Source organism: Pteropus vampyrus, unplaced genomic scaffold (genome assembly GCF_000151845.1).
Source record: "Pteropus vampyrus isolate Shadow unplaced genomic scaffold, Pvam_2.0 Scaffold8, whole genome shotgun sequence".
Classification (NCBI taxonomy): domain Eukaryota; kingdom Metazoa; phylum Chordata; class Mammalia; order Chiroptera; family Pteropodidae; genus Pteropus; species Pteropus vampyrus.
Window position 1 is genome coordinate 12371316 of NW_011888789.1, and position 23566 is coordinate 12394881.

The 23566-nt window shown below is 40.7% G+C and overlaps 1 protein-coding gene and 1 non-coding gene across 13 annotated transcripts in view; one reads left to right on the forward strand and one right to left on the reverse strand.

Annotated features, from left to right (window-relative positions):
* The window catches only part of TACC1 (transforming acidic coiled-coil containing protein 1), a 73839-nt gene that overhangs the window by 26085 nt on the left and 24188 nt on the right, over positions 1-23566 (forward strand). For 4 of the 12 annotated variants that reach the window (XM_023519633.1, XM_023519638.1, XM_023538647.1 and 1 more), the window contains exons 2-4: positions 3746-3861; positions 18825-18863; positions 19446-20538. The exons of 1 other annotated variant lie outside the window; for it this stretch is intronic. In XM_023519633.1, coding sequence (XP_023375401.1) covers positions 3746-3861; positions 18825-18863; positions 19446-20538 — 1248 coding nt within the window. Of the gene's footprint in view, positions 1-2228; positions 2777-3745; positions 3862-18824; positions 18864-19445; positions 20539-23566 lie in introns of those variants that run through there. 7 more of the 12 variants (XM_011372536.2, XM_011372548.2, XM_011372540.2 and 4 more) reach the window with 5 other exon arrangements.
* Positions 7594-7712, reverse strand: LOC111729313. Its single transcript, XR_002776180.1, has one exon. It is a non-coding gene; the product is annotated as a 5S ribosomal RNA (ribosomal RNA).

Below are 23566 nucleotides of genomic sequence, written 5' to 3' on the forward strand. Positions count from 1 at the left end.
ATCTACTATATATGTGGCCCTGTCCTAATCTCTGGGGAAACAAAAATGAATCATAAATATGATGTGGTCCCTGCCATTTAGAAGCTTATGGTCCACAAATGGGACAGATAAATAAACAAAAACATTATATATAGTGTGCTAAGTTAGGGATGACCCTACATTCTGGGATGTCCTGCTTTATACCTGTTGTCCTGGTAAACTATTAACAATGCGTCTTTTCAAAACTATCTAAGGGCAACAGTAAAAGTATCTATGGATGTTTGGGGTATAGATATAGTAAAAAGGAAGGAGAAATCAGCCTCTTTCCCAGAGAAATGTTAACAGCTCAAGTGTGATAAAATTCAGATAGTCAAGGACTAGGAGCTTAAGGAGGGGGTAGGTAGGAGGTTTGTACAAAACTCTGCTGGCCAAAGGGAGAGTGTTCTCCAAGCAGCAATTAGTTGGTTTAAGCTAGTTATTGTTTCCCAAATTTATCCTGTGAAAAAAATTCCCCAGGACACTTAGTAAAAATACAGATTTCTAGATCCTGCTGGCAATTTGAATTCGTGTTTTTAAAGCATCTCAGATGATTCTTGGACGTATTAAAGTTCAGAATCAATTCTCTGCTGATTATGGCTGGAAATACAAAAGGTCAGGAATACAGGGGGACAGGAACAGCAAGACTAGAGTACAAGTCACAGATCAGCCAGGCAAGAGTGATCCCAGGTGAGAAAACCCTCAGAGGTAGAACTAGTTGGGAGACATTTAGAGTAGAACTGTGAACAATAGAGTGCAGAGGAATAAAAAGATTTGAGGACTATTTAGAAGGAAAACAGGACCTAGTGTGTGCTGGTTACTGACCCACATGGGGTAATATTATTTCCAGGTAACAAAATCCTTGTGTTAAATTCAGGAACCTGGGGGAACTTATAATCTAAAGGTTTATGTGGTGAACCATAAACCTAAAAATACAGTTGTATAGTGTTGTGGCATATTTCATGTGGACCTAAAAAAAAATTACTCCTGCTTACTTCATATCTTTGTTGTCTCCAGAACACTCGAGAGAGTTGTTTATCTGTGGGAAGAAGCTGGATGTAAACATCCTGACACCCCAAACCCTTTCATTTAGACTTCAGGCAAACCCCTGTCCTGGTTATGGTGAGACTACCTGCCATGTTTTATCTTGCATTACTTTGCTTTTATTTTTGTTACCGAACGTGTAAGACAGTCATGATTCATCAACAATATACCTGCTAACGACTTTGTTTCTACGTTCTGGAGCTGCTCTCTCTGTGGGAACCTGCAACCATTTCACAGATTCACCATAACTCTGGGCAATTATAACAGTAGAAGAAATGCCTTATCCAGCCACGGGGATCATTAAGCCTGAAGATGGAGGGAGCCGATTCACTTGGTACATTGATGATTCTGAGGAGCAGTCCCTAAATGGAAAATGAAGAAAATCCGAGGAGAGCTCTGCCTTTCAAGAATAAAGAGGGTTTTTATTTTGAAGGCTGCCTTCACCAGGCCTGTTGGCATACTTCTGAAGCAGTAAACGAAGTCAGAAATCAGACTCGGAAGTTATTGCGGGAGGGGGGGGGGCAGGGGGGCGGGGCTCAAAAAGGAGAATGGGAAACCGATCAGGCTATAATTTTCCAGGATAATTTAGCACCCTTTACCCCAGACCTGGCCACAGAACGTCCACGAGTGCGGTTTGGGGAGTGACACAGCGTCTAAAACTCCAATCCTTGGCTACTCTTGCAGCGTTGCTGAGGGATTTCCAAATCCTGGGAGTGATAGGGTCGAAGGTGAACGGGCTGAACTCTTCCACGCGGTGAATATAGGGGAGGGGAAAAACACCAGTCAGGAGGGGCCTCAAAGTTTTATTTTTATAAGGGGCCTCACTTCTGTGTGATCCAATATCACCAATGCCATTAAGTCACAGTGGCTGGATGAAAAAGTAAAAATAAAAAGGGAAGGAGAAAAAGCGTAGTGTGCACATACACAGAAAATAGATCTTCCCTACTTTTGATGTTGACTGAGCTTTTAGGGGCGCCTAGGTCCTGCGACCGCAACTCCAGTCGCAGCCGGGAAGCCCCCTTCCGCCAGTCCAGGCGCAACCAGCGTGACGCAATGGAGGGGAGATCTGGCGGGCGCGCCGCAGACTTCAAAGCCCCGCCGCCACCCGCTACCCCCGCCAGCACGCGCTAGTGGTACGGTCCGAGGGGGCGGCTCCTGGGGCGCGGCGACCGCGGCAGCTGATGCGCGCCGAGCTAGCGGGGAAGCGGGACTCTCGAGCCCGAGACCCAGAGTCCCCGAGCCCCCGTGCCGCCGGGCGCTGCGGGCCGGGGCCCTGAGGAGGCCCCAGGAGAGGCATCTTCCTGGCGAGAGTCGCCCAGCGCGGGGGGCGTCGTGGCCGCACCGTTTGGGAAGAAGGACCAGGAGGAAGCGGCGCTGCCTGCCAGTCGGGAGGAAGCGCTTCCACCCGCGCCGCCAACGGTGCTCGTTTAACCACATCCGCGCCTGCACTGGAAACGCTTACAGTCGCCTGTCACCGGTTCCCTCCATTTTGAAAGGGAAAAAAGGCTCTCCCCCTTCCCCTACTCTTAGGAGCTGGAGCCGGAGGATCCGCGCTCATGGCATTCAGCCCTTGGCAGATCCTGTCCCCCGTGCAGTGGGCGAAATGGACGTGGTCCGCTGTGCGCGGCGGGGGCGCTGGAGAGGACGAGGCCGGAGGGCCCGAGGGCGACCCCGAGGAGGAGGACTCGCAAGCCGAGACCAAATCCTTGAGTTTCAGGCAAGTACACGCATCCCTGCCGAGATGCAAACGTGCTGCCATCCATCCATCTGCGGCTCATTCTGTGTGCGTGTGTGTGGTCGCCCACCCGCGTAACCATATTCATGGCAATGCTGTGTCCTTGCCTGTAACCAGGTCTCCGCTGCGCATTCGAAAGTTAAGGATGTTTCATTCTCCCATGTATTTTCTTTTCCCGGTTTTAGTGTGAGCTTTCTAAACCTAACCCAGAATCTGCAGTCTCTCCGCATCCCGGTTTGCCTCACTGCCTCACTTTCTCTAAGCTTCAGTCCCTCAGCCCCCGCCCCTACACACACACACACACACACACACACACCCCACACACACTGATCACACCCGACGGAACTTGGGGCCCTCCCTGTGGGGAAGAAGTCGCTCCATGTCCCGAAAATTCAATCTTGGTAAAGAAGGTCGCGTGATGACAGGCCCCTGGCAGCTGGTGAGAAATGGTGGTCTCTGCTACGCTGTCACCCGTACGATTGCGGAAAGCAGGTGACAGCATTTTCTGCCTCGGGCCAAGTGAGTTCCAAACAGGTAGAAGCCTGTCAAAGAAAAAGGAATCATGGCGAGAATTGGTTTGCTTTTTTTTTTAGGAGGAGGGGCAGTCTTAATTTTCAAGCATGTAGGAAAGGGCTCTTGTGAGAAAAGGAATCTGTTGGAAAGCGCATTTTTGGGGTGTCAGAGGGAAGAATGACATCAAAATAAATGATGCTGGTGAAGAATCTCTGGAGGATAGAGGAGATTTCAGAGAGGCAGGATGCCAGACAGAAGCTGGATGAGGGCCCTGCTAGAAAACCGGCAGCATCACCCACAGACCAATCCGTGGTGAGGACCAGTGGGTTTCAAACTTAGGCAAAAATTCTGGACTTTAGCCTTTGCGGACACATAGATTATAAAGGGTGTCGGATATACCGTTGAAAGTGGTAATTCCTCATTTTTCCCCCTTGGCAGCTCGGATTCTGAAGGTAATTTTGAGACCCCTGAAGTTGAAACACCGATCAGATCACCTGTCAAGGTATCTTGTGAATCATCACTAGGATTAATACGACCTGGGGCCAAAACTCAAGGTAAGGAAAGACGTTCATTTTCTGCCCCTTTTGTTTTAAAGTTTTGAAAATGTAAATGAAGGAAAGAAGGTGTTAACTTAGGGCCATTTAAAAAGGTGTGGATTGTCTCCTTACTGAAAAAGCTGTTTTAAAGCTCCTGGCTTACTTGAAATGTATATTTGTTTTTTAGGAGTATGGTGGTCAGAGGCTTTCTTCCCTAAGTAGTTTGTACACTTGCAGTACGAGATTATCATTATCAAACCTTCCTGTTGGGCCCTTCCTCTCAAGCCCTAAAAAACAACAATGTGTGTAGGAATGCAGTGGTGGAAGTGTGTTAGATTTGGCTTCACAAATTTCTTAGGATAAGTCACTGTCTACAGGAGTGTGGCTGGAGACAAAAATTATAGGTAAGAGTTGACTTTTTTAGACAAGGAAGAATCTTAAGAGGCTGTTTCAAAAATGCTTACCTCTCCCTCTTCCATGCAGGAAGGGTGGGAGCCCCTCAGTCTACCTAAGAAAACCTGGCACAGAGATTCTCTCTTAGCACCTCAGAGCCCAACCTTGAGCTTGCCCTTCATCTATTGAAGCTTCTGTTCCACTTAATTAGTATAAATCTTTTCTGTCCCACAGCCAGTTTTGAGTAAACTTTCACCTCTCCTGATAGAATTCATTTATCTAGGCACTAAGTAGCGTGCACTGTGATTCAGCAGTGAAAAAGCCCTTCTTTTACCGAGCTAACATTCCAGAGAATGATGGACCTTTTAAAGGTTAAGTGAAATATATGTCAGTTTGTCTTAAGTACTATGGAGAAAAATAAAACAGGGGAAGGAGGCATAAGGTGTATGGGGAAAGGAGATGCCAAAGGGTAATTAGGCGGAGCCTTACTTACAAGGGGACTTGAGTAGAGCCCTGAAGGAAGATTGGAGGAACAGCCTTGCAAATTCTTGGGGAGAGAACCCTCCCAGCAGAGGGAATGGCATCTGCAAAGGTCTGAGACAGGACCAGCCTGCCTTGGAATTGAGGCCTCATGGTCGAGAGGATGGCAGCGTGTTTGAGGACCATGGATTGTTGAGACAGGGAGCAGTAGGAGCTGAAGTCAGCCAGGTAAGGGGAGGTCTGGATCATGTTGTAATGATGCGTTGATTTTCTTTCTGAATGAGGTAGGAAGCCATTGGAGGATGTGTTAGCTTCCAAGAGCTGCTTTGAGAAAGTGCCATAAACTGATGGCTTAAAACAGCAGAAATGTGTTCTCTCACAGTTATGGAGGCTAGACATCAAGGTGTCTGCGGGCCATGCTCCTTCCAAAGGTTCTAGGGAAGAATTCTTCCTTGTCTCTTCTAGCTTCTGGCAGTTGCTAGCATTTCTTAATGTTCCTTGACTCATGGCAGTGTAACTACAATCTCTGCCTTCTTCATTACATGGCCATCTTCTCTGTGTGTCTCTGTGTCTTCACATGGCATTTTTACGAGGACGTTAGTCATTGGGTTTAGGGACCACCCTAACCCAGTACGACCTTATCTTACTTAACTTGATTACAGCTATAAAGATACCTCATTTCCAAATAAGTCACATTCAGAGGTGTGAGGAGTTAGGACTTCAGCATATCTTTTTGAGGCAACCCAGTTGAACTCAAAAAGAGAGGGCTTTGAGCAGAGGGTTTGTGCTTTGACTTCCTTTTAAAAGGCTAGCTGGTCGCTGTGTGGAGAAGGGACTCTAGGAAGTCCTTTTTATGGGCTTTCTCTATTTCTGTGTCTGTCATTGTCAACCTACAGTGACAGACAGAGACAACTTTCAGTTAGCTAGTTCCCTAGTGTTTAAATGTGATTATGACTTTTTCTCCCAATGGTTATTGTATGCTGTTACTCGGTAACTTCCTCACAGGTTGCCTAGGGAAGTCAAGTTCTCTGTAATAGACATCATGCTGGATTGTTGGTGAAATATTAGCTTTTTGTGATTTAATTTTGCTTTAAATTGTAAGCTCCATACTGCTCTTCCACTGCTGAAAATTGAAAATATCCTTCACTTTGCCTTGGCCTGCTTTTTACCATTTTTTTAAGGCAAAGACCACATGGGAACAGGCAGGTCTGTGTATTGGAGAAGATGTGTGTGGCACTCTCCTTTGTAGCACTCTTGATGCCTGGAAGATGCCACTTCTTTTTAATAGCTTCCTTTTCCTTCTATCAAGATTGGCAATCAGAGAGAGATTTGAAAGGTAGAAAAAAACTATTTTGTAGCCTTCTCATCAAATTTAAATAAAGCTCACAAGACTTGTTAAGTAGCTGTTTAAAAGCCTCTTTGAATTACCCTCTGCTTGGGCGGCCCCTTCCTCACCATTCTGTCAGCCGGTAGTCTGATTCATCCCGACAAATTCTTTGCTGATTGAATAGTGCTTGTATGGCCCAGGCCCCCAGAGCCATAGAGACCCAATTGTTTGGTCCTTCCTGTGCTGCAACTCTTTATTACTGGTTTTGGTAACTACACTCTCTTTTTCACTCTCTCTAAAAGTTTTCCTTTTAGAGAGTCATGGACCAGGAAAGCTCCGTGGAGTAGTTCATGATTGTAGACCATGTATATGGTGGGGAGTGGGGCTGGGGTGTAGAGTCTAGGAAACAACCACTACATATTATGAAATCTCTCAATTTAAGGTCTTTATATAATAGCATGATTGCTCATTGGCCTAGTATTTGCCTGCCTTCTAGGGCTCCTTCTACCCAACATCTAGAGCTGGGCCAGAGTCCTGTTGATGGCCTTGTCAAACATGAACAGTAAATGCAGAAATACAACCCAAACACAGGCCTGCCCAAGGAAGATATCAGTGGGCAAAAATTCCTAGGGAAGTCATTTCAAATTGAAGTCTAATTTCTGGGCCTGGATCATTCTCTTTTTCCCAAAATCATTGGTTATTTGGCTCCTGATAAAATTAGCCTTTCATATTTCTTTGGTTCCGGGACATAGTGGAACAGAGGTATAGATTGTATAAGTCTGTCTTCTAGAGTGATGATTTATGAATTACCCAATCAAGGGTTGGAGCTAACATATGTAGCTTCCTGGTATATAATGGCCTTCAAATGTGTGGACTATATCCCATTTACCATACCTGTTGCCCTATCCTAACCTCCATCTAATTCTTTGAACACAGGGAAACATCTACATCTATTTCAAAGTTAATTTTCTCTTTATTGGAAGTTTTTTAGGGACTTATAGTATCTTAACTCTATAATAACTTATTAAGACAGAGTTGTATGCCATTCTAGAAATTAAACATTGGATGAAGCTGTAATTTTTTTTGTTTTATTTGTTTGGTGCTGATGGACTATGATTCTATCCAGTGTTTTAGACTGTAAAGGCTGCAGTGGATGTCCTCTTCTACTTGAGGCTTCCTCCACCTTTATTTATAGATTGTTACCCAGTCTTGAGAGAGAATCTTAACTCATGCTGAAGCTCTAATATGCCCTTGGAAAAACTAGTTAAACGTACTCTGTTTGATGTGTTAATTAGATGCCTAGGTATTTCAAAGACATTCTGTCCCTCCTCCAGAATAAAAGGAAGGAGATAAACAGGATCAGTTCATAGATATTTACTGCTGGTGGCCTTGTGTGGAATACAAAGTTGTTTGCCGATACAGTTTTGGTAGTCTAGATATAAACTCAGCAAACTATGGTTCAGAAACCAAATCTGGTTTGCCACCTGCTGTTGCTTATTATTGTTCTGCCTGAGAGCTAAGAATTGTTTTCTTTTTTTTTTTTTTTTAAACACCTACAGCACCTGGTATTCCTAGGTGGTCTCCCATCCAAGTACTAACCAGGCCTGACCCTGCTTAGCTTCTGAGATCAGATGGGATCTGGCACGTTCAGGGTGGCATGGCCATAGACTAAGAATTGTTTTTACATTTTTAAATAGTTGAAAAAAATTTTGTGATGTGTAAAAATTATATGAAATTCAAATTTTAGGGCCCATGAATAAAGTTTTGTTGGAATACAGCCACACTCTTTCATTTAGGGATTGTCTGTAGCTGCTTTCACACTCCAATAGTGAGATTGAGTACTTGGAACAGAGACTGAATGGCCAGAATAGCCTAACAGAAAAATTCGTTGACCTTGATCCACACTTAGGACAATTTTGGTAAAAATAAAAAGTTCAAGTAATTTGAAATAATAACTTTTTTAAAAGCGGCAAAGCTATACCAGTTTAATTAACAAATGAACTATTATATCTGGGTGCCATTAGTGTAGGCCCCTGTGGTCAGGTAAGGCTTTATTTAGGGAGAAACTGCTTTGGGCTGGCTATTTGTCTCTTTTGTGCAACGGAAGTGATGTAATTGGTTTGTCCATGTACTTGATTTTCAACTGACTAAAAGATCTCAGGAGTTATATTAGGGAAGAATGGAAAGAATTTTGGAATCATTTACTCCAAATACAAACATGCACACTTTTATCTTTAGCTCATTAAGTGTTTTTAGTGTAACTTGAGGTGTTTGAGAATTGTAATTCGACTGTTGATAATGGCATATCATTCATTGGTATATGTTGTGTGGTTGGTGTGATATATTTATTGGAATGTTTTAGACTATATATATGTAAGACCTAAAATGGAGATCTCATTAAAATCTAAGCCTTAGATTTTCAATTCTAAAGCTTTGGGTTAGATGTAGTGTAAATAAAAGCTATGCAAACATTTTCCATTAGGTACACATTGAAGTGTTCCGGTCGAATCTATGAGTATGGTTCTCCTGGGGATTTAGTTTAACATCTTCTCCCTGCCCCCTTATCACAGGGATTGCTTTATTAGCGTTTTCTAGAAATATTGAGACTAATGAGGACCTTTAACATTACCTAGTCTGACAGTTCAGCCCATGTAACTTCTTCAACAACATCCCAAATTAATGTTTTTATTTTATTTTTATTTTTTATTTTGTATATGTTTGACTTTCACAGTTTAAATTTTTATATTTTATTTTTTTATTTTATTTTAAGATGTTTAAGGCTTGAAAACTTCAGCAGCATGATGCAATTTCATTTTTTTTTCCATATAACGTTTTTAGTTCTCCACTTGGAGATTTCTACTAGTTACTAAGTGGGATCAGAGCTGTGTTTCTTTGTTGCTGTATGTATTTCAGTGTAAATAAGCCATGTAGGGAGCACCTTTACTTCTGTACCGTGCTGCACTCAAAGAGAATGTCTTCTTGGGGGAAAAAGACATTTCAGCAAAAACCTCAGAGAGTGCAGAACCACAGTGTTTGAATAAAAAACTCGGGAGCACGGTCAAAGTCTGCCTGCCAAAAGCAAAAGATTTTCCTAACTGTCAAAGCAGTATTTTTCTTTTAAGATGAATAGTAAATGCAAGCCCTTTTGAAGAAGTATCATAATGATTAAACTCATTTCAGACTTGCAATCTCCAGTTTTGGGTCTACCTGAGCATCAAATAAGGCAATATAGCTTACTTAGATAGTTTCTGGTGGTGAAGGCATGCTCTCTGTGTGTGGGTGGGGGTAGGAGGCTACCCTTTTAAAATTATACTGCTACCGTTTAATGCTCCACCTAAAAAATGGGCATGGTCTAAAGCCATTTAAACATTTCAATTAAAGAATAGTCATAGTGTCTTTTTCAAGTGACCAGTAATACTGTTCATAGGAAACTCTGGTAATAACCATTTGTCACAGTCTCCTAAGAGTAGTGGTGGGAAGGTCATGGTTTATCTACCCAAAACAGCCATCTTGGTGGAGATTTGATAACTGAGGATTGCTAAATTGTCTAATAACAGTTAATGTTGGGGCTGGAAAGGGATTGCTGCTTGTAAGTTTAAGATCTTACCCTCACCATGACATGTACATGAACCTAATTTTGAATTCACACAAATGTTATTGGATCCACAGGGGTTAGGTTGATGATGGCCACATCCAAGGTAATAGTAACTGACAGGAGTATTTTATTAATTTACAAATAAAAAATGTAATTTGACAGTTCTCTTTGGCAGATACAAATACTCTCCAGATACCCTCTTTCTTATATTGTTGCTGGAAGTACAACAACAAATTATTGCTCTCTAGCTTTCCCACTGCAAGACTCCCACTTAGCAGACCACCGACTTTCTGTTTCAGCTATATTTGTTGGATGTATTGGAAGCAAGTAGTTCTTTTTTTTACAGCATCTAATCTTATTTTTATAAAAATGAATCTATAAGATAGAACACACATGATTTACGTTCTACAGAGTGAAAAATCGAAGCCAGAGCCTTTACTGCTGATAGTAGAATGGGGCCTTAAATTCAGCTTTTAAGATCGAAGCTCCAGTGCTCTTTGGAACATATCATACAGCTTCTCTTTCCAGGGAACGTGTGAATCTCTCTCTTCACCAACTGAAGAGAAAACCTATCAAAGGAAATAAAGGTTCTTAAAATGTTGCCAGGACAGTGTGATGGGGAAAGCATCCTCTTAAGTATCCTTTTAAGTGATAATAGTTTTTTTTTTTTTAATTCAGCAGGGGATATATCGTCCACATGTGTTAACTTGGTACATATAATACATGAAGTATAAAATGTATTTTAGGAATTTTTAACATCAGACATTTGGAAATTTGCAGCAAATTTTAGATATAGAGTCAGAAGCCAAAAAAAAAAAAAAAAAAAAAGTCACTGGGTAAGCAGTGCTGTTGGATTGAAAACATTTTGCTTCCTTAATGCTTAGCTTCAGCTCATCAATGAGAAATAAAGAGGAAATGGATACATTGAATAATAGCTTCTGCTTTCCTTTCTATGTGCGAGTCGTGTGCATGAGAGACAGGTGCATGAAGATGTATGCAGCCTCCTGGGACTCTGTACCTATTTTGGGGTAGGAAGAGGTATTTCTAAGACGCCTGTATTATCTATTGCTGCATAACAGGTTACTCCAAACCTTATTAGCAGCTTAAAACAATAAACATTTATCTCACATGGCTTTCATAGTTTTGGAATTTGGGAGCAGCTTAGCTTGGTGGTCTGGCTTAGGGTTACTTGTGAGAATATAGTCACGATGTTGGCTAGGACTGCAGTCATCTGGAGGCTTGCCTGGGGCTAGAAGATCCTCTCAGGTAGCTGCTCACTCATGTCTGGGAAGTTAGTGCTGGCTGTTGGTGAGAGGCCTCAGGTCTTCATGTGGATGGACCTCTCTCATTGTGAGGTTGCTTAAGTGTTCTTCTAACCTGACAACTAACTGCCATCCATGAGCAAGATGGAAGCTGCAGCCTCAGAAGTCACTGTTGTTTCCACAATATCTTCTTGGTTACACAGGTCAATCCAAGAGTGTGAATGCCAGGAAGTTGGACTCATTGGGAGCCATCTTGGAGGCTGGCTACCTCAAGGCCCTTTTCTACTAAAAAAAAAATTATACCAAAGGGTGTAATTTCAAAGACTGCAGAGTTTTCCTCTTTCTTTCTTTCTTCCTTTCCTTTCCTTTCCTGTCCTGTCCTGTCCTTTTTCCCCTTTCCTGTCCTGTCACTGTCTCCCCCACCTCTGTCTGCTGCCTCTTTTCTTAGAGTACAGGAGCAGAAGAGGCAGGAAAATGCCATGACTTTCAGCCAGGCTCCCTGTCCTATTGCGGAGGTGCCCAGTGTACTGGCTGCTGTCGCTGTGTCTGGAAGCTTCTCTCGTTGCTTCTTTTTCTTTTTCCTACATCAGCTTCCCAGCTCTGTGTGGGTGGTTGCTACTTTGTGAGAGAAGCAGTTGGTATTTTGAATTCTCCAGTAATTATTTCTGAAGAAATGCACATTATGGTTGTTTGGCAGCAACAGAGTGAAGTTACACAATTTCATATCTCTGCAATGAAGTCCCATCTGGTAGCATGTGCTCTTTCTCTCCTTGCTCTTCCTGCTGTAATAGCTTGGGATTGTAGGAGTGCTGTGGGGAGGGCCCTCTATGATTTCTGTCCATGGTAGGGGGTTTCTACTCTATTTGAAACGTAACCTCAGACATCCAGATGGTTCCAAAACTCAGAGACATCTCATGGGTGAGAATAGAAGACTTACTCATTGTTAGCTCTAGTTCTCTGGAGAAGGCTTTGGCTTTCTGGTGTGTACACACTTCTTGAATAGTGGGCCCCGCTCTCTTACCTTATCCAAGTCTTGGCCATCAGAGGATAAGGTTTGGGTCTCTTTTAAAATAAAATAGCATAAGATGCTGGTTCGGAAATTTGAAGTACTTAATTCATTCCTAGTACAAGTCTTTTCAGTTTATCACATGGCTTTCCGGATGATTCTTTACCTGTGGAATGTTATATTTTAGAGTGAGGCTCTCTGAGGAGTTAGGTTATCTCCGAAGAATAACATGACACCTGGCACTCTGTCTCTTAAAAAAACAATTACCCCCACCCCCAAATCCTTAGTTCTTGGGTAATGTTTTCGTTTGGTGTTTTTTTGGAAGGTGGGGAGCAGAAGGTTTGACAGTTTATTGTTTGGATTCAGTCAGGAGTATGTGTGTGTTGATGTTATTTTTCTGCTTTAAAGTAGTAACATCTTAAATTTCTGGCATACCTAAGAGGATGTTCTGCCTTTTCCTGCCTTGACTCACCCAGTTGGAACCCTGACCTGGGGCCCCAGTTGTTGTCAAGGGAATGTGAGCTCTGCAGCCCACACCCTTAGGTTCTACCCAGCCTTCCTGGAAATGGCTTTCTTGTTCTGTTGTCCTGTCCATGGCCAATACATAGTGTTCACCTCGACTCCATTTTAAGGCTGATTGTGCCTTGATTAAGTGGCTGAGAAAATACAAATATAAAATGTATTTCAACTTTGGGGAATGAGTGGGACTGAAAACTCAAAGGCATGAAACTGGAAGAAAAAAAAAAAACCTTAAACTTGCCTAAATGCTAATATGTACCTTATTAACTGTCTCCTCAGGTCAAACCACTAGCAGAAAGAGTGACACAAGTGCCAGAATCATACTTGTTTCCTTCCTGAAGCCCTTGATTCAAACCTGGGAGAGTAGGGGGTAGGAGGGCAAGACTAAGCATCCTTTTAAAGGAGGAGAGGTCTTCAAAGGGAAAGAGTCAAATGAAGAACAGATGTTAATTTTTTACAGCTGTTGTATAGCGCTGAATGGCTTTATCACTAATAAGTACTTTTTTCTTAAAAAGGATTATCACCTGAGTAGGGTATCCTTTATGTATCAGGCATTTGCTCAGCAGTGGATATTGATTGAACATTAACTCTGGGGCACTCAGTTTCTGCTCTGGATTACGAAGGGGGCTAGAGTTTGAGGCCCCCCACAGAGCTCAGAGTCTGGAGGGAGCTAGCTGCCTTCTATTTCCCAGGCCTCTTGGCTCACCCAGACATTTTAGCAGCAAATAGGTAGTTTTCACAGCGAATAGGTAGTTTCACAAGGGAATGTATGAGGGATGTCTTGGAAGAAAGTCAAATGTTAAAAAGTTAGAATTAAAAAAATAAACTACCTCCCCAAACAACAACAAAAAAACACACGTCTTTTGAGTTTGACAGTTGTCATATCTCTAGGATGGTTCATATACTTGGCTATATCTTTTGAAGGAGAGAGGAGTGATATGATTTTTTTCGCCTCCTTTTGTAAATAAAATTTATTTAGAACATTGTAGGCTTCCTCAAGAGAAATTTAAAAACCCAAATTGGTGTGATGGTGACACCTACCACCTCTCTCAAGTATGTGTCTTTTCAAGTGACACACATACGAGTCTATTTAAAGCATTTTCTGAAATTTAAGTCTGTGGTGTAGTAGAACACGTTATTAAGTATTTCAGGACACCGCTTCTGCTCTGTTACCCTCTGAGCTTCTGTGTGCTCTTTTTAAAAGATAGTTTTATTGAGATGTAATTCACATGGTATATAGTTCACCCACTTAAAGGGTGTATAGTTTAGTGGTTTTTAATACATGAATAGAATTGTATGACTATTAGGATATTTTATTATCCCTTGAAGAAATTGTAGCAGTCACCCCCTCCCCCGCCATTCTTCTCCCATTCTACGCTCCAGTACTAGGCAACTCATGATCTGCTTTGTGTCTCAATAAAGTTGCTTATTCTGAACATTTCGTATAAATGTGTAGTCCTTTGTGACTGGCTCTGTTCACTTACCATAATGTTTTCAAGGCTTATTCGTGTTGTAATATGTATTAGTACTTCATTCCTTTTTTATTGTCGATTAATACTCCACTGTATGGATACACTATATTTTGTTTACCCACTTTATCAGTGGTTGAACATTTGAATTATTTCTACTTTAAGGCTATTATAAATAATGCTGCTATGAATATTCATGTTCAAGGTTTTGGATGTATGTTTTCATTTCTTTTTGGATATATGCCTAGTAGTGGAATTGACTCTTTCCCTTTGAAGACTCTTCCTCCTTAGTAACTATTTCTAATATTTTGAGGAACTATCTAGCTTCCTCAGAGTGGCTGCACCATTTTACATTCCTTCCAACAGTGTATGAGGGTTTCAATTTCTCCATGTCTTCGATAACATGTGTTATCTGTCTGATTGTAGCCATTTTGTAGGTGTAGAGTGGTGTCTCCTTGCAGTTTTAATTTGATTTGGTTTTGATTTGGAATTTTCCTAATGGCTAATGATATTGAGCATCTTTTTATGTTTTTGTTGGCTGTTCGTATATCATTTTTTAGCAAAATGTTTATTCAGATTCTTTGCCTACTTTTTAATTGGGTTATTTATCTCTTTACATTGAGTCCTAAGTATACTTTATGTATAAGAGATGCAAGTTCCTTATGAGATATGTGGTTGTTAATGTTTTCAGTGTTTTCTCCTGTACTGTGGATTGTCTTTTCACCTTTCTGAGGGTATCATTTGAAGTATACAAGTTTTTAATTTTGATGTTCAAATTATCTATTTTTTCTTTTGTCCCTTGTGTTTTTCATGTCATCTAAGAAGCCTTTGCCTAAGCAATGGTCTTGGGAGAAGTACAGGTGGAGCAGGTTGGGGTTGGAAATAGGAATCGTGTGGTGAAATGGAGACGAGAGAAGTGTGTAGAAGGGGATTAAGTTTTGGGTAAGAAGAAATTTTCACTTAATAAGAAGGATTCTGGGCCTCTGAATATCAGTTTTATGTCTTTATATGTTTAAATTGAGTAAGGACGCAAACTTTACATATTGTTCTTCCCCTTTCCCATAGGGGTTTCATTCTCTTCCCGGGGTGGTCTGCCCAAGCGTCTTTTCTTACCACACCCATGTGTCTTTGAGACCCTCCCACATTAGTACATACAGGTCTACTTCATTGTTAACACCCATATAGTATTCTAGTGTAATGTTGAACCTTAAATTATCTATCAGTCCCCTGTGATACTTTATCATAGCACAAAAAATGTGTGTAGGAACCAACACTTAAGTGCACATCCTCATCCTTGTATAAATGTGTGTTTGGCCTTTGTATGCATAATTAAAATAAATTCCTAGCAGTGGAATTGATCAGTTAAAGAATTTATTTATTTTGGATTTTAGTAGGTATTGCTAAATATTTCCTGAAAGATTCCATGATAAACTTTCCACGAAATGTATGAGAGTACCTACTGGACCCCTTACCTAGCAACTGTTACTGAGCATCATCAGTGTTTTAATTTTTATAAATCTGATGGGTTAATGATGGTATCCTGTTTATTAATTGTGTGAAATTGAACATATTTTTTAAATGTGTTTTGACCATTTTTTTAATTGCTTGCTTGTACCCTTTATCATATAGAATTTATACTTTATTTCAGTTGTTCAGTGGAAGGCACCAACAACAGTATTATTTTACATGGAAAATGAGGAGGAGGACTTATGGTTTGATTACTCACTACCTCCAATTTTTAGAGTCCTTAGGACATGAGATTCTCTCTATGTATTCTCTTTAATTCTCCTTTTGATTGCATGAGTTTTTGACTGTAAAATGCTCTCAGTCACCATGAGTGACACAGTAGTCAGTGCTTGACTTCCTCTCTTTTCTTCCTTCATATTGATCTCTCACTTTATACCAGGTCTTGTGGGAGGCAGGCAGCTTATCTGGTGTGTTGTGATGATGACTCTGGAGTTTCCTGCACATCTGATGTGTGAGCTTGTCTGCCAGGCCTTCACAAAACCTGACTTCTGAGTGGGGCCAGCCAAGGCCAAGGTCACCTAGCAGCCTAGCAATTTGGCTTACCCTTCAAATCAATGTGCTTTAAATGGTTATTAGAGGAGAAGTGCTTCATGTAAGTAAAGAGTGGGAAAGGGTCTGCAGATTTAGGTCAAATTTGGCTGCTTCCTGGCCTTATCTTCACTCTGCACAGCAAACCTGAACCACCTCCAGGGAAGGCAATTATTTACTCAAATTCGTTCATAGGGGTTTCATTCTCTTCCCAGGGTGGTCTGCCCAAGTGTCTTTTCCTACCACACTCAGTGTACTGACAAGACTATTTCCCCCTCTAATTTACGCTTGATGTTTAGTGTCCCTTTGGTTTACCCTTCAGCGCAGCCTTAATGTCAACATGTATGAAGTAAGGTGACCGAATTTTCTTTAAACAAACCTATTTGAATTTGTGTTTTAGGGAATGTTCCGTCTCAACAATTTAGTTCACACTTAAAATTGCTTAAAACAGCACTTGCAACACATTCCTTTTGAATGTTCTCAGAGGTGACGAGTTTTATTCTTTGTTAAAATTTCTTTCCCCAGTAGCTTGAGTTTTTAAACCTCAGTGTAGTGATTCGGAGTGGGGATTGAAGTTAACTATAAAGTCATGAGAGGAGCCTTTTTGAGGACCCTCAATACAGTCTTGGAGCAGTGGTTCCTAAATGCAGCTGTTGGGCTATGGATTTTCTTCACTGGACAATGCTCTCACGTGATTTTTCATTGTTTCAGAGTCTTCATGGACCCTCTGAAAATTTATCTGAGAACTCTTTCTGAATGACTATAAAAGACATTAATTTTCATGTATTCATTCTGAGACTTTGTTTTAAGGCTTTTTCTTTATGCGAGAGATACTATGTGTGGATGTTGAGGTTAGAAAGAGGCCAGTTTGTATGTCTGTGTAATACAGGAGGTCTATTCAAATTTTGGCAGCTTTACTTTACATTTCAGGTACTTAGAAACCCATAAAAGGGACCATCTGTAGCTAAAGGAGAGGAAATGGTGGACAGATCTGAAAGGAGCTTGCAGAGAATGTTTCACCACAAAGTTGAAATCTGAGGAGAAAAAGTCAAGCATATTTGAGAATAATGCCAAATCTGAAGTAATATACATTGTTTTTCAAGTGGTTGCCATTTTATCTCTTCTAAAATGAGATTATGCATGTGAAAGCAGTTAGCCAGTAGGTTCTCAGTACATTAACTGATACATTTCCAAGTTTCAAGAATATTTTGCGATAATAGCGTTTCCCCTCTTCTAACGCTTTCAAGGTTTTTCATAAACTTGTATTTTTAACCCTGTATTTTTTCATTATAGCAGAATGAAAACCAGAATGTCAGGCTGTTACCTCAGTCTTTAAAATTTTGGCTTTCTATGCTTTTTCTTTAAAAAATATTGTCAAGGGAGAGTAAAAAATCTCTTTTCATATGAGAATAGTCTATATCCTGAACAAGCATAAAAGGCACCTACTGTTTTAGAGCATCCGTGGGTGCTTCACACAACCTTTTAGATTTAGAGGAGGCTGTTTATTGAAAGGAAGAGTTTCATTAACCACAGCAAATGTGGCAGAAGTGGAAATGTTGTTCTATTTTTGGATTTCCTCTGTGTTTGCTTTGAATTCATCTACTGATCTAATCTCTGTGTTCACCAAGCCTCCAGGCAATGCTGTGCTTGTCAAACTCATCAAATCATTCTAGGGAGAGAGCTTTTTAGTACCCTGGAGGAGGGTTTTTAAGGAATACAGGATTTTTGTAAAAATGGAAGAATGACTAGAGGTAGGTTAGTTATGTAACTTTTCAGATGAAAAGCTAACTGACAGCTGTGGCTAGAACTCTTAACTGATGGGAAATTGGGAACTGAAGCCTATTGAGAATGGATGTTTTTACTTCTTACTGAAAGTAACTTGTGGTGTGATACTTGACATTTAGGTTCTGCTTTAGGGTAGCATTTAAGCGTGCGGAGTCAGCTGGTACTGGAACACTTGCTGATTTAGAGTGTAAATGCAAATGAATCTTACTCAAACATCCCTTTTTGAGTTATGTGATTAGTTTGTTTTCTTGTTTTACTTTCTCACAACTCCCCAAACTGGTTTAAGTCAATGAGCTATCCTCACCCACCCATTCCCACCTGCCCCATCAGTACTTTTTGCTGGTGACTGAAGATACTAGACCAAGGTGCAGTCTGCAGTGATAGGTGTAAGACTGGGCAAGTTTACTTACCTAGCACCTGGCCTGAGCTAGTCAAGAAATGTCCGGGCGGGTGTCTTCCTGAGGGAGCGTCTTCACTGCCTGCTCAGGCTGGGAGGCAGAATTTAGATGAGACATGCTTTTTTCCCTCCCCATTCGACCATAGTGGGTGGCATGCTATCTGATGCAGCAGGTCCCAAGAGCTATAGGTGGAAGCCACTGCCCAATTCCAGTCACAAAGGGGTCATGTGAAAAGATGTGTGCATGCTTTCAAAACTATTCCAGCGACGCTCAGTTTTTGATCCTGGATTAGGGTTAGGAAGTAGGAGCTAGAGAGTCATCTCATCTCTGAGTTTCCTTAAAATGATGAGATACTAAGATAATAACCAATTTATTCAGTTTTTGATGCTACTCTGTTGTTATTTTAAATTTCTAAGTCAGAGAAGCACTATCTTAGTTTGTGCTTTAAAGAAATACCCTTATTATACCTTCCTGATTATAGCATTTCTCCTAATAAGACCCCAATTAAAAAGGATCTTTATTTTTCACAAGTGATTGAGAGAATTCCTGGTCAACTTAGAGACAGAACTTCTAAAGAAAAAATAACACTATTGTTCTATGATTTATGTCTTAGTAAAATAACGGCTATTTGTTTTTAAAGTCATTTCTGTATCTGCTTTTTCAAATTAGTTTTTTTTATTTGATTCTTTTAGTTTTTAAGTCTACAGAGGAGTTATTCAGAGCTGGCCATGGTGGGTTTTTCATTTAATTTTGGAACAGTCTGATTGTTTAAATTCTATTCTAGGGAGGAGTGAGTACTTGTTTTTAAAGATTAAAAAGATTAAAGATGAAATCTTTTAGATTTAAAAGATTAAAATCTGTTTGCTGCATGGAATTTGGACCCTGAAACTGTCAGGCAGTTCATGGGAATTGTGTCAGTGCAAGATCAGATCCCTAGACCTAAGCTGTCAGTGTCTAAAGTTTCTTCCAGACCAGTTATTTTAACCTATGGACTTTTAACATCATATGAATATGCTTTGCAGCACAGCTATGCTCTATTTAGCCTTTTCCCAAGTAGCTTTATTTGGTATAGTCATTTGTATAACTTGGATAATATACATACACAATTTGGAATGGGAGAATTCATTTGAAGGTGTAGTACCATACCAGCTGTCCCCTTCCAGGCTTCACTGCCATACTCACCGAACCTTAGAGATGCTTAATAAAAGCAAAAAAGAGAAGAGCATACTGTTTATGTAGATTCAGCAAGTAAGATTATTTACCAGTGCCAAAAAGATAATTCTTTAATAGATGGCTTTTGTGTTTTATTTTAGAATCACAAGAAGTTGATGAACAGCTGATAGCAGAAGTGGTTGAAAAATGTTCATCTGAGATTTGTTCTAGACACTCAGAAAATGAGGTATCACATCAGGCTATCGATTCTTACTCTGTCAAGGATTTCAGAGAAGAACCTGAACATGATATTAGCAAAATTTCAGTAGTGAGGCCATTTTCAATAGAAACCAAGGATTCTGTGGATATCTCAGCAGCTCTTGGAACAGAAGCAGCATATGGCTGTGTAACTGCAGTCACAGGTGAGGCTCTGCCTTCTAGCCCGCCAGAAGCCATCCAGGACAAGGTGATGACAGAAGGCACCATGGGGGTTACACTGGAGGCTTCCACAGAAGCTGATCTAAAGTTTGGGAACTCCTGTCTGCAGCCTGTGCTTAGTAGAAGCAAGCTCAGAAAGCCTAAACCTGTCTCTCTGAGGAAGAAAACAATCGGCGAGTTCTCAGAAATGGAAACTGCTATGGAGGGCATGCCTCTCCCCCAGGCAACCTATCCCGATGAAATGGATGGGAACACAAATCCTTTGCTAGGAGATGCCAGGATCCAGAAATTTCCCCCTGACGTTAAGGAAACATCAAACACTCCCAGTAGTGACACCAATGATTCAGGGGTTGAGCTGCTGGAGGAGTCGAGGAGCTCACCTCTAAAACTCGAGTTTGATTTCACAGAAGATGTGGAAAATGTAGAGTCCAGGAAAGGCCTTCCAAGGAAACTTAGCAGGAAACTCGGTAACAAACTAACTGCCAAGGTACAGAAAGATGGCATCAGTAAGCCCGTAGGCACCAAAGGTGTCGAACCACCTCCGGACCCAGCCACAGATGATGCTCCTCTTTCTCAAGCATCTTCTAAATTGGATCCTAGTCACTGGGATAACCCCAACTTCATTCGCTTTGGGGGCCACTCCATGCTGCAGAACTCCCCTCCCCTCTCCTCTAAGGGCTCCTACCACTTTGAGGAATCGGTGGATCCTTTTAAACCAACTATGACTTTAACAAGCAATGACTTTTGTTCTCCTGATGGTAATCATGTTAATGAAATCTTAGAATCACCTAAGAAGGCAAAGTCGCGTTTAATAACGTGAGTGACGATGGGTATGGGTGTTGTGTTCTGTGTACACTCTTGAGAGTTTGGCAGCTGGCCGCTTTGGGTTTTGGTGAACTGAAGTTATCGTGGAGGTGCAATGTAGCAGGCACAAAGCTTATAACTTTATTGCAGTCTTCACTATTCTGTCCAACTTTTCTGTGGAATCAGAAATACCAAAAGTTTTCTTTTTTAGATGTCTGCCTGGTTTCTGAATCCTCAGTTTATTCAGCTGAGCACTTCCCCCCTGCCTCGCCCCCCACCTTGGGTACTTTTTTCCTGTTTGTTTGTTTGTTTGTTTTTTAGTGGCATGAGATAGGTAGAGATTTGATAGTTTTCAGAAATCCTATCTGGGTGGTCAGGAATCACTTTATATACAGTGTCATGGTAGCTACCGTCTTCAGATTCTCTATGGATAAAACAAAAATCCCAAGCCTACAAATTACCTGTCAAGTACCAACAACTTGTAGAAAATGGTCCAGAAGGGTCTTACAGAAGTCTTTCACTTAAAACAGAAAGCTGTGCTTTTTGTTGGAAACAAACATACTACTAAAAGTTGGTGAGAATTTTTATGTCTTTGTGGTTAGCTCTGGTTCCATCAGTAAGGAGGTGAATTTCCAAAAAGAAACAAGAATATTTTAAACGATGACATAAATCTGACTAAATTAGTCTTTTTTCGTGTATTGTCTCCCCTGCTCCCCTTCACTTGGGAAATCTAGAGCCACTCTTACAATGTCCTTGGAGTTTTAGAGTGATCACCTCAGGCCATATTCAATGTCAAATTTCAGTTTAAATTTGTTACAAGATTATCACAAAACTTGAGTCAATGACAATATATCCAGTTTGTGAGTGACCCAGTGATGTTTTGCTAAAAATTAGATGAGAGACTAGTGTCATGGAGGATGAAATATAAAAAGGGAGGATGAGAAGAAGTACTGTATTTCTAGTTGTCGCCGTAGATCAGTCAGGGAAATAATCTTCAGCATTACTATGACTTAAAGAAAAATGCTAGATGATGCGGTGAATTATTCTAAAGGGAAAGGTTTAAAGAGCAGAGAGTATCGATCAGGACCAAGAGGCTTGAGCAATGTAGGAATCAGTTCTTCAGCAACCCCAGAGTGTCTAAGGGGAATAAAATGTCATTAGTAGTTCTTGATTTTTTCTTTGAGTATATATGAGCAGGTTAAATGATTGCTGAAAAATATGATTGATCAGGAGTCCTCCAAATGCTCTCTGTGGCTAAGGTTAGTTACCTTTGTCTAGATGGTGCTTGGAAAATGTGTTGGCCCGGTCATTGCCTTGGTGCTTCCTGATATGGGGTATCCTAAATATGGGGTGCTTCTGCCTAGCAGAGTTGATAAGGAGTCATTTGGGACCCTGCCTTTCAGTTGCATTTTTAAGGAATGTAGCCAGTACATTCATGTTAGATAAGATTAAATCTGGGCCAAAGGGAGGGAAATTTATTTTCAGAAGCAAGAAGCACCCTCTCTTGAGTACTACCACTCTTACCTGGTAGCATTTTTCTCCTATTCTGTTTTTGATGAGTGAACTTCTTGTTCTAATATACCTTTAGATATTTTTAAACTCTTATGCAATCAAAACTCTTGTTTCCAAGGGTGCTCAACATCTGTGTAACTCTGAGATTTTGTTTAGCAACTCCCTTCATTTAGGAAAGACTGAAAATATACATGTGGTCGTAGAATCTAGTGGAGAGTTGGAAGTTCTGTTAGCTGGTTACTTGTGTGACTTTTTAAAAGGTGTATAATTGGCGTCTCAGATTCTTCTGTGAAATGGAGACATCATACATATCTTCTGTAAAATGGGATTTTGTGGACCAAATAGATATATAAAAATCATTTTAAGTGTCTAAGTGATACATACCTATAGTAGATATAAGCATATACATTTTCAACTATATTTAATTCGTGCATTGCCTTTAATCTGGATAACTAGACAGTTAAGAGTAAACGTGCTCAGCAGTGAAATGTTGACTTTTTCATCTATATATTTGAATATGTGGCAGTTCTGAATGTTTCTACCACTTTTACTCCATTAGAGTTGAGGTTCCTGATAAATCATTCACTCACCAGTGATAACATTCATGAATATGACATTTTTAATTTGTATCTCACCTTACAGAAAGAATTTTTCAGGCTTTACATCTATCAGACTAGAGATAAATATTCCAGGCTTTACATGATTTTTTTTCTCCATCTGTCTGTCTCTTTCCTGTCTCTAATTTTGTTGGTGCATCAGGACTACTGAACAAGTGAAATTTCTCTGTTTTCTGTTGTAAGTACTCCTGCTGTCATTTTGTTTGTCCCTGGGACTGTTGGCAGTTCTTCTCCCACACTCCATCTTTTCATAGCATGTTGGCTTCCGTTTCTGAGTTTGACCTTCTAATGATTTTTTGCATTTCATTTGCCACTCCATGAGTCAGCTTAGCCTTGCAGTTGTCTGTACCTAAAGAAATGGAGATCGGCCTTCCCACCTTGGGTGCGAGAGCTTGCGTTCCCTGCCTTGGCACACCTCACGTGGCGCTTTGATACTGAGTGCTGGCTTGGCCCCAAGATCATCCCAGCAATGGTTTGAAGGACTGCTCTGATACTTAATATTGGAAATAGTTGGCTTTTTTGATAGGATAAGGCTGCTGGGTTGGAGTAGGGCAAAATTTTACTGAGTCAACTCGAGTTCGATGGCAGGGGTGGCACTCAAGCATTAGGAAAGAAAATCATGAACTAGATAGTTTTTGCGTACATTTGGTAACATATGCTTGCCTTTTTTTTTTTCATTCCCCACACAAGAAAAAGTTGTAAATTATATATTTTTTGTCAGAGTGACATTACTAGAAAATTTAAGTTCATTAAAATGGAACAAAATCTAAACTAATCTTCGGGTCACAAATTATATGCTAGTTTAAAAATAACAGGTAGTTTGAGCTTTCTCTAATTCCAGCCATGACGTTCCTTTCTATCTTACTACTTAATAAGAATGGTAACAGTATACGCAGATATTATTTTTATAC